We start from the raw sequence: 11877 nt of genomic DNA on the forward strand, positions 1-11877 counted from the left end.
AAATGACCTCTGCATACATTATATTAAAATGAGCAGGTAACATCCATTAACAATATAGAATAACAATAGACTCTAGCAGCTGCAGAGAATCTGGCCACTTATCTCTGACCCCAGAATCATGGTCTGAGAAAACAAAGGCTGTATACGAATCCTCAGATCAGCCTGGCATTTTTTGAAGAATATAAGTAATAAGATCTCTTCTGAGATCACGATAAAAAGGGCAGTACAATATTTAATGCCCAGCAATTTCAGCTTCCCCATCTTCACAGGGGCAAGTGAATTCCTGAAGCAGAACTCAAGAGGATCTCCCCTCCAAAAGTGCCAAAGGTAGAATATTAAATTGGGCCAAAGTAAAAGGTTTTCTGAATTTGGAGATTACTTGATTGGCCAAATAATTAGAGCACACAAACTTCTTGTACCTAAAGAAATGGTATTTTGTGACCAAACAAGTGATTTTATAATTCGATATTCCATATCCTCTGCTTAAATAATGATTTGGCTTTTGAGTATCCAAGACCTATTAAACTACTGAGGGAATACCCAAAGTCATTAATTTTTCTGAAATGATCCTTCTCCATTTGGGCTGAAAGGTGTCTGTTGATGTTGAAGGAGCAAGTCCCACAGGGAAGAAGACAATCTTTATCCCAAAAGCATAATGAAAAGGGGGGGCAGGCATAAGTGGAGGTAGTGAGGTGGAACAGTCAGGAGCAGGCTAGGCTAGCATTGTAGTGAAGTTTGCACAGTGAGTCCACTTCAGTCAGCTTAAGCCACATGGAAAGGAGGCAGCACAAAAGAAGCAGTGATATAGCAGCTCTCCCTCCATGCTGTGTTCAGCTCTAGCACTGGTAAATACGAATGAAGGGGGAAGTGATCCAAGAACTTGCTCTCAGCTCTATACTGTTTGCCCTTGCCTCAACTTAAAAGCAGCGATCCACATTTGCTTTGCTCTCTCTTCCTCCTTCAGATAACTATCATGCTGCACTCCACCTTCCTGAACTTATACATAACAGCATGGAGGCACCATGTGCTAGGAGAGTCCTAATCATGTGCCAAAGAACAAGCAAGCTCACTGAGCAGCCAGGATTGCCACATCATAATTCAATACAAATTGAGACATACAGGTTAGAATCATACAGCTTCGAATGCAACCTAATCCCAAGATTCTTACCCTGCCCTCTTCTGCACATAGTGTCCCCCTTTTACACACACACCCATTACAACTGGTTGAGATTGGTTAAAGAGAGCCACTTAGCGTCCCAAGGGCACCCAATGACCTTCATGTCTAAGCAGAAATATGTTGCCCCAGCCCTAGTCCAATCCACACCCTATTGCTTCATGATCTAGGTGACTAGCTTGGTTTATGGACTAACACATTACAGTGGATGGAAGGCAGTGCAAATTCTGACTCCGCCACAAGCTTTGACTGGCATTTTCACAGCACAGTTGAAAAGTTAACAACTGCAACACATTTTATATACTGAAAAGTGAGCTCTAGGCTGCTAAATCGGTCCCCTGGCAAAACTTCACAAGAAAAATGGCTAAACGGGCAAAACATTCACCAGAAAGCCACAGATTGTCAAGAGTTAATTACCTATTGTTCAGTCAGATCAAACTATTAACTAGCAAATCTCAAGAAGACTCACTGGACTTCCTGATCTGGAAGCGGTAGTAGCGGAAACTAGGCTATAAAGTAAAATATTTGCTGGTGAGAAAACCAACCACCCACCACTAAAGACCACAGGGATTTCATGAAAAATTTTAAAAACTAACAAAATCCAACAAAAGTGTCTACCACACAACATCTTGCTACCATTAGAAAGACACCAGTGTAGCAAAATATCAGTTTTTAATTTTTAATCCCATATTTCAATGCAAAAAGATGCACTTCCCCAGGTGTCTAATTTTGTCTTGCTACTCAAGTTCCTGAATAATTTGTTGTTGACAAAGTGTAACTAATTTGAAGGAAAGCAAAATGGGACATAAATATGAAATTATACCCTAATGACAGGGGCTGGGCAGGAAGTGTATGCATTTCTTAACAGTTTCTTTCATTTCCTTAATTTACACTTGCTCTGGTAATGTAGTTCCTACTTCTTTGACAGAGTTACCTAATCAGAGTTACCTAATCAGTTTTAGATCTGAAACTTTTTCTTTTACATTAGCACAAAAGCATCCTATTGGAAATGCTTGTTGCTCAGCACTCAGACCAGAGTGCCCTTACTGTCTACAGTAAGGAAGAAGTGCCTTGAAATTATCAGGCAGAGAAACGTTAATGAACTAAGAAAGAGTGCTTCCCACCCCTTCTTCTTCTGGAAGCATAACTACAAATGTAACTCACATTTTTCTGGACAGACTGGCAGGTAAAAATAAACAGTAACCTGATAATTAAGACTGCCTTAGATTATCAACATTTGGAAACATCTGCCATGATAATGGAGTAATCGGACAGAACACATTTATTTTTGTTAATGCAGGACAAGTCATCATAATATACCACACCAGATAATTATGAAAAAAAATTCCGTGAAACTAATCTGTCCCCAAAGACACTCTTTAGTAACTGCCCCAGTTACTGCCTACTTCTGCATCATCCCAAATGCATTCAGATGTGCGCAAGATATTTTCAGTTTCTGGTTTACAATGGCTTTTTTTTTTTTTAATGACCTGGCCTCTTACAAAGGAAGCTTCATTTAAAGGTTATTGCTCTACATTTTTCCTCATACAGAAGATACATTGCAGATAGCCATCAGCAGTGACAACAATCCCTTCAGATCATCCTTGGTATGCTATTCCCACTAAAATGCTAAATCCCAGGAAAACAAAATTGTACAGCTTCTTACCTGCAGCTCCTTTGAGACTCTCTCTAAGTGGTTAGTTATCTTTTTAATTAGGTCACTATACATCTGTTCCGAATGCTGCTGGCACACACATTTATACACACAACTGCAGAAATAAATACAGGAATAATGATGAATTCACAACAGTTTGTAGCATAGGAGGAAAAACAAGAATTAAGCCAGCAGAAATCTGACTTCAAAAATATTAATTGGCAATTTCAGCAACATTCATTCTAAACACAAACCTCATTGTAAACAGATACTGAGACAGTAGGTCTGTATTCCCCATAGAAAAACTTGCATACTTCAAAAAAGTTAAGGCCGATGTGGTCTTACTAAACCAGTAACTCTGCAAAACTTTTAAGAGATCAGTGACCACAGAGGCACTGTTTCACTGGCTTATAAAGTGAATAATGTTTAATAACTATAACTACAGTCATCCAATGCTTCACACCATCTTGAAAAGGAATTTTGTTTTTCTGAACACACCCAACATTCATGTTCTCACTACACTACTCTAGATTGTTCAGCCTAAGAACACTGAATTTATCACAGTAACTGCTCACCAAGGCCTTAGTAAATTTTATGAAGTTACACTACCTTGCAGCTATCAGTTTTCCCCAGCATGGTAGCCACAAGCCCAGAACCAAAAGTAAGTACTATTAGAGATATTATTGCAGTGCTGTCGAGTTAACTTCATTAATTAAGGAAGGGGAGCAGAATCAACTAGATGAGTCCTGTCTTGTGGGATAACTCAGTGCTCTTCAATATTTCTAAGAGGCTGTAGAGTAAGATCATCCAAAGTTTTCGGGCTGGGTGTCATCAGTATGCAGATGACACCCAGCTATACATTTTACTCCAGGTGTGTCCATCCTTGCTCCGAACCAGCACTTTGAGTCCATAGTTACTGTTGAAGGCAGAATAAGAGGAATCCAGACAAGACAGAGGTAATGCTGGTTGGAAAGGCTGATGGTTTGGGAGGGCTTGGATCCACTAGTAGTGGATGGAATGGAGTTGACCTTTGCAGAGCAGGTCAAGAGCTTGATACTCAGGTTGGCTGGGGTACCTTCTACCTACTGCATCTGGATTACCAGTTCTCTCTCATTCCTAGACATGCTAATCCATGCTTTTTGACATCACTGTGGGACTACCATAAAATACTCTAGCTTGGGCTGACCTAGAAAAAAACTGAAATTACAGTTGGTTTAGAATGTGGTGGCCTGATAATTGCTAGGGACTGTTTGTCAGAAATACACCTTGCCCATTTCAAATAGCTTCACACTGCCAGTTTATTTCCAAAATCACTTCAAGATGCTGTTTATGATTTTTGAAGCCCTTCACAGCCCAGGAACCCCATATCTGAAGGACCACCTCTCACCGTACATATGTCCCTGTGTGCTGGCTACAATATCCAGTTTATTTCTTTTGTTTGTTCCATCATTAAAGGTGGTCCAACTAGCACTGACAAGTATTTATGGCCTTTCTGTGGTCGTTCCCACTTTATGGGATGGGCTCCCGGGGAGAGGGGGAGCACCATTCTTGGAAACTTTGGTGATGGTGGGAACCCTGTCTTTAGGCCCTTTTAGGAGGTGCTGTAAGGCTGTTTTATACACCAGACCTTTTAAGGAAATGTAAGTTGTAGACATTTCATTAGGCTGGGGAGGAATGTGGGGTTTTACTATCATTGGATAACTATATGTTATTAGTTACCTTGAGCCCAGAGAAAGGCAGGATATAATTTTTAAAAAATAAATGAATGATTTTTAATAGTCACTTGCCACCTCCCCCATTTTGTGCTTACTATTAATATATTTAATGATCAGCACAGACATTTGCACTGCTGATGTCTGGTTTGTGGATGCCCTCCTATATTCCCATTCCACACAAATACGCAAACTGAAGAAGGCAAATGTTTAAAGGCACTCTAAGGGCATATCCAGACCAGCACTCTTGTCCCCATTTTCCAGGACCTAATCTTTACATGCTTCCTACATCTCTCTAAGGAGATACAAGGCTTTGCCCAAAACCAAAAACTAGAATAGGAATGCAAACATGAATAAAACACAGAATGCAGTGTGGACCATATTCCTTTCTGGACAAATATCAGTAGACGGTATGTCTCCACACAAGCCTATAAACACTCCAAGATTGCCATCAACTAAATTCAAGATGGTTAAAAATTGAAAGAAAAGTATAAAACTGATTGTCTTCAGCTAGAATGTATTACAAATCATAGCAATTTGATCAGGTTCAAGAGATAATAAGGCATAGGCAAACTGAGTATAAACTTTTAATAAGATCTAGAATAATCATTTTGCCAAATATTTCAGCATTTTAAATCCATTTCAGAAACAAAACACTATCTGCCAACCTCCCCCTTAAACACCTATATGCAAGAATTATACTTGACCAAATTACAATAAATGCAGTGCTTACATTTAATCAGAAACTAATGACAAAATCATTTTTTTAAACTTAACCTTACCCAACGTATTTATTTACACAACCTGTTATTTACACAACCTGTTCTTCAAAAACAGGCCATTGGACATTTAAGTAAGAAATTCAAAAAGCGAAGTAACACTGTTAGTACCCGAGGCCAAGCAGTTAGTTTAAAAACTAACTTTATTGTTGTTCAGTTTGATTTTCTGGATAGCACTAGTATCTGGTGGCTTTGAATCATCTCTCAGCATCTTCTACTTCATGAAGTGGTCACAAAGTGCCATGGGAAGCATTTTAAAACACTTTGCACCTATAGCAACTACCAGAAGATGTGTAACCTGCTAACCACAGCAGATTTTCATCCCTACTTAATAAGGCGCAAAGCATCTAGGAACAGAAGTAGTAACATGAATTGTACTCTTCTGTTCATGCACATGGGATCCCCAGGAGAACAGTATTGTTTCCCAACCAACTAGATGAAGGTTTAATATAGAAGATACTAAGCCTCCACCCCCAATGCCACAGTATGTGTTCACATAAATACTGTATTTTGTATTAGATTCAAAGGGACTAAGAACCTAGCTAGTCAATTCTTCCTTAAAAGAGCATCTATCCAGCAAGACCCACATAAATGCTCCTCCTACATTCTCATTCCATTCAAATGGTACTTGGCCACTTCCCCCAACACTTTTTATTTACAGATTGTCAAACTATATTTTTATGCAGTTACCAAGCTTCACTGATCTAAGCAAATGAAATAAAGTTTAAAGTACACTCCTTGAAAAACTATGAAGCACCACGAGAACCATTTATTTTAACATTTATAGATGATCAGTCACCCTGACAATATATCTGTAGAATTCTTCCATCTCAGCAACACTTATCAAATGCATCAGCATTTGTAGCACATCTGTATTAACTAGACTTTTCAAATAAGGTAAAATTTGCTTCTATTTCAATAACAGATTATTCCAGTTGTAAATTAAATCTCAGCTTCCTCAGTTCTACCTAACATATAAAGAGACACATAAGAAAAGAGACGCAACATCTGCTGGTGATTCCAGGTCCCAAGGAAGCAAGGCTTGCTGTGACTAGGGCCAAGGCCTTTTTGGTGGCGGCTCCTACCTGGCGGAATGAGATCAGGGCCCTGCAGGACCTTGCACAGTTCCGCAGGGCCTGCAAGGCAGAGCTCTTCCATCAGGCTTTTGAGTAAGAGCCGCCACTACCACCACCAACAACGAGTTTGGAAACAGCGGGGTATGGGAGTAACCCTGTGACGATTGAACTGCAGCACTATGGCGTGTGGATACCACTGAGTGGAGATCTGACTGAATATCCTCTGTCATCTGCGACCATCTTGAAGCACTTTACTTTGTAATATTGGAACTGTGTTTTTATCTTGTTTTTATGTATCTGGGATGCATGCCCTGATGTGAGCCGTCCTGAGCCCACTTGCGGGGAGGGCGGCCTAGAAATCGAATGATAAATAAAAAAATAAAAATAAATAAAACTGAAAGGGACTCCAACAGCCGAATAACTCTAGCCTTCTCACTACTCTATGGGAGAATCACTGCAAGCAACAGCAAGTGCTCCTACTTACAACAGAAGGCTGGATTATTCATGTATTAATGCTGGAGACATACCAGCAGATAGACAAAAAAGGTTCTGCAAATAGGTCACATTATTAACATGGAGGTTTTGAGCACATACCATGAAAGCAACTGTGCCCATTTCATCACTCTCCACTGGGAAGCTGCCCAATGGAAGTTTAGGGGAGGGGAGGAATCTAGAATTAATAAATTACATGAAATTAACAGTATATAAATCAGACTTTTAAAATGACAGCTTCTTAGGGAGTCTGGTTTAAAATATTAGAAATGCCACAAATACAGCCTCCGTGACTAGCCAGTACACATCCATTCCATTTTGCAGAGTTACTTTTGGTCATGGTGTTGGATGGGAAGAAAACTTTCCCTCAACTATGGCTTCACTAAAGAAAATAGCAAACCTTGGAATACTTTGTTTGGTTGATGCTCCATGACTGTCTCCAAAAGTGGTCTGATCATATACAAAGCATGCTGTCTATGATACGACAGAGGTTAGTTCTTGCTGAAAGCCCTTTTTTCTGTAAATGCATACTACAAGACTAAAATAAGACTGTCGAGAGTTTACTTGGAGTCAGTTGCCCTTACTACCAGGTACATGAAGGAGTTTAAAAATTCCCAGGTATCTGGCTACTCAAGCACTATGATCCAATGCCAGAATTCATATCAGTGCCTAAGAATACTGCAAATGGAAGGCTAAATACAGTCATCCATAACAGAACTATTCAAAGGTTTTCTCACCTGTATATTTGCTCATAGGAGATGGGGATGTAGTCACCAGGACTCTGAGTTAAAAGTTGATCTATGGCACTATCCAACTTTGGCCAATATGTGCTCTTATAATCTTCTATTGTTATAACATTCATTACTACAAGAGAAAAGAAACAATGTTTTATTGCACTGAGAACCCAATGAAAGGAAGTACTGACACACAACAGTAAAATGCAGATACAGCTTCAACCATACACTTAAAGATGTCGAAAGTGTTGGCAAGCTGTTTCCTGATCTAAGTAAAATGTTTATATATTTTGCTACAGTGAAGTTTCAGACAACTGGTGTGATATAGTGGTTCTCTAACTGTCAGACTAGGATCTAGGAAAGCCAGGTTAGAATTCCCCACTCTGCCATGGAAGCTTGCTGAGTGACCTTGGACCAGTCACATACTCTCAGCCTCATCTAGCTCATAGCGATGTTGCGAAGATAAAATGGAGGAGAAAATGATGTAAGTCGTGCTAGAAAAAAAGTGGGGTATAAATGAAGTAAATACATACAATTATGAAAAGTTTTAGAGATTTCAACAGCAGACAGGCCCCTTGATCATAGACCACAGTTTCAATTTTGCTTGTAAATGAAGTGTTAACTGAAAATCTTAAAAAAAGTACTTCTGCTAAAAAAAAAAATTAAGCATGCACTTATGTATTAGACAGTATCAGTACCTAGACCAATGTAATTGTATCTTCAAACCACTTAATAAGTATTTTTAATGAAGTCTGATATCTGTTGTAACAGGTAATCCAAAGAGCAGCCAACTTTGAATGTATAGTGTCTAGATCTTGTCACTCTCTCAACACACATACCCCTCATATTAATCTTTACCTTTCCTATTACAGAGCAATGCACTAAGCTCTGAGAAGCCAAACTGGTAACTTGCTTCTTCCTCTTCCCTAGACATAAAAGTTCCTTTGTCAAACGTATGCAAGTTTTTATCATGTGCATGCAGATCCAAGAGCCAGGCTCAGAAACACTCTGCCGGTTTCTAGTGGAAAACACTGAAAAGCACTTGGATCTGCCCCTTATTGTTCTGCTCTCCCCATACAAGCAGGGGATGCAACTTGTCTCTTGTCCTGTAAGAGGTCCAGCATAACCATCAAGACAATACCATTAAATGGCTTCAAATGCAATTAACAAACACCAAGATCAGAAGATATGTGTCAGAGAACACAAGGTCAAAACCTCGTGGGTACCCAGGGCAGTTGCACACAAGTAACAGACTGTTTACTATTTTTAAAAAAGTTTATATTACAAAGTGTATTGTAAATTCAATCAATTAAGAAAGTTCATTTAATAGCCAGTAGGCTGCAGTGGCTCAAGTGGTTAAGACGCTGAACTGCAGACTGGAAGGTCAGTAGTTCAGCAGTTCGAAACCCAAGTGCCGCAAGACAGAGTGAGCTCCCATCTCTAGTCCCAGCTCCTGCCAACCTAGCAGTTCCAAAGCAAGGAATTGCAAGTAGATAAATAGGTACCGCTTCAGTGGGAAGGTAACAGCGTTCCGTACACCTTGGCATCTAGTCATGCTGGCCACATGACCACGGAAATGCCTCTGGACAGCGCTGGCCTTCGGCTTGGAAACGGAGATGAGCACCACATCCCTAGAGTTGGATCTGACTGGCTTTCGAGCAAGGGAAACCTTTACCTTTACCTATGTTACTCTAAAATCTTACAGCAAGAAAACAAGACAGACGAACTCAACTGCCAAACACAGGGGTATCGAACTCATCTGTTAGAAGGGCCGGTTTGGACATAAATATCACTTTATTGGGACAGGTCATGTGTGCCATAAAATATAATACTAGGTACTGGAGATATTTTACCACAGACTGTGACCCACACCCCTCCTTATCACCTAATTAACTACTCTTTGCTTGATATGCACAAAAAGTTTTGCACAGCACTGAGAATGACTGCCTGACAATCAAGGTGCAACAACTAGAGACTCTCATAGCTCTTTAAAGACTAACACATTTCAGAAGCTTTTGGTGAGCTGGAGCATGAAGGGCTGCATTCCACTGCCACAGGTGCAGCAGCCAAAGACAGGAGGCCAAGTGGCATCGAACAGAAGAACCCAACAAACCCTGTCTTAAAGAAACTGATACAGTCAACAGGCTTTGGGGAGGGAAGGGGGTTGAGGCAGCCGCATGATCCCACACCTCCCTCTGTCAAAGTCCTAAACTCAGCAATAAACCTGAGCCACAAGGGGCACTGCAACACTCCCAAGCACCACGGGCTTCAAGGGCTGCAACTTTCCAATGATGCCAGCTCTACTTTAATTGCCCTTTGCAGACTTTTATTTTGTGCAATCTTCAAGGGCTGCAACTTTCCAATGATGACTTTTATTTCCTGTCAGCTCACAGGCTGGATAAGTGCCCTTGACAGGCCGGTTCCAGCCCCCAGGCCACATGTTTGACATATCTGGTCTAACACTTTCAGAGCATGTATTAGATGGCACAAACCTTAAACTCCAAAGTCACAGAAATTCTCTATGCTGTTCCCAACTGTGATTCAGGCAGAACATAGTTTAGGTCTTCAGTCCATTAGGGTTTCAGCTAGTCAAACCTTCCTTCGGACCTTGGCTGAATTATAGTTTTTGGCCAAGCAACATCAGGTGAGGATGACATCCCATTAAGGACACTCTCCAAAGAAGCCTCTAGAAGATTACCTTATCACCCCTGGCCCTCCTCCCCACATCATATGGGCAACAGGTTCTCATGAGAAGCTCATCACGCCACCTCCATCTCCGGCCTTGAAGACGATAACAACTGTACAGGCTGAGAGACCAATTAGTAACACCTGCAGGATGAACTAGGCCCGAGGAGGCCAGGGGAGCTTTGCCTCACAATATGCATGACCAATTGTACTTAAAGCAGCAGAGAAAACTTAACACTAGCTAAAGACTTTATGGAAGAGCAAAAGGTGATCACTAACAAGATCTATCGATCTAATCAAATGGGCTCTAGTCCACAGACGTCTCATGGGAGCCTAAAGACAGATTCATTGTGGCATAGGCTTTCTTGGATTACAGCTCATTTCATTGAACATGAAGCACGTCTCCGATGGCAGATTTAACTCTCTTTCACACAAGAATAGAGGAAAAAATAAATACTTGAGGCAATAAAATGGAAGAGGTCTATATATCTATCACACATTGCAGCTAGCCAGCTGCAAAATCCAAGCCCATCACAAGACTACCCATCAAAATATCATTTTAAAACTAAACAGGTTACATGCTGTATTAACAGAGGAGTGGAAGGAAGTATTTTACTCTAGTGGGAAAACACATCCCCCCCCAAACCCACAGAAAATATAATCAACTCCCCCAAACCACCCCCTTAAAATTAAAAGAGCAATGGATGGAAGGTGGTGACCAAAAAGGGGTTGGGAGGGGTGAAAAAGTCAAGAATTAAGAGGGACTCCCCTCATTTCAGAATCTCACTGCTTGAAGGAAAGAAAATATTTTTTGGTGGGGACAGAACACTGGATTCTCCAACAGAAAGGAAGAAAATGTCTTGGACAATGAGTCAAATTGGGGATGGAGGAGAAAAAAAAACAATGATCCAGAAGAAAAACAAAGTAAAATATGAACTAGAAAAGTGAGAAGCAAACATCAGGAGAGGCAAGAAATTTTAGGGGCTGAGATCCACCCTTCTCCTCTCTGCATGTTCAAGAGGACTGGAAGACCGATGACGGGGGAAAGGTCCTCATTTTCCAGCACAGAAAAAGGAAGAAATTAAAGGTAAGCTGAAGTGACCTAAATAAGGGCAGGGGAAAAGAGACAGTTCTCTTGTCATCCCATCCCCTTGTTAGGATAGAGAGATTGGCAGAGTCCCATTTCATGTATAGTCTCCAATTTTTCTCTTTATTAACCCCACCCAGTGGCTGTCTCCAGATTATCAGACAAAGAGGCTCACCCCCTCCTGACTCACCAGGGTAACAAAACTTAATTGCCACTGACCAGTGTGCATTAGTGGAATGCTGAAGAATAGTTTAGAACTATATAGTTAGGATCGTACAGAAGTACTACATTATCACCTATAGATGCTACAAGAGGGGGACCCGCGATATTCGCGGGGGGGGAGAAGAGCTCCGTCTCCTCCATCCCCCCTGCTCGATCTCCCCTAGTCGGCGGCGGCGGCGAGGCCTGTCCTCCCTCCCGCCCGGCTCCGAGGCGGCGGCGGCGTTGGAGGCGAGTCCGGTGCCCCCCCGCCCGGCTCTGACCC

At 41.1% G+C, this 11877-nt stretch overlaps 1 protein-coding gene across 4 annotated transcripts in view; it reads right to left on the bottom strand.

Moving 5' to 3' along the window:
* The window catches only part of CACUL1 (CDK2-associated, cullin domain 1), a 70179-nt gene that overhangs the window by 55643 nt on the left and 2659 nt on the right, over window positions 1-11877 (bottom strand). For all 4 annotated transcript variants that reach the window (XM_015412315.1, XM_015412313.1, XM_015412314.1 and 1 more), the window contains exons 2-3: window positions 7625-7751; window positions 2841-2943 (exon numbers count right to left, since the gene is read on the bottom strand). In XM_015412315.1, coding sequence (XP_015267801.1) covers window positions 2841-2943; window positions 7625-7751 — 230 coding nt within the window. The remainder of the gene's footprint in view (window positions 1-2840; window positions 2944-7624; window positions 7752-11877) is intronic.

Source organism: Gekko japonicus, unplaced genomic scaffold (genome assembly GCF_001447785.1).
Source record: "Gekko japonicus isolate JY-2015 unplaced genomic scaffold, Gekko_japonicus_V1.1 scaffold3579, whole genome shotgun sequence".
Classification (NCBI taxonomy): domain Eukaryota; kingdom Metazoa; phylum Chordata; class Lepidosauria; order Squamata; family Gekkonidae; genus Gekko; species Gekko japonicus.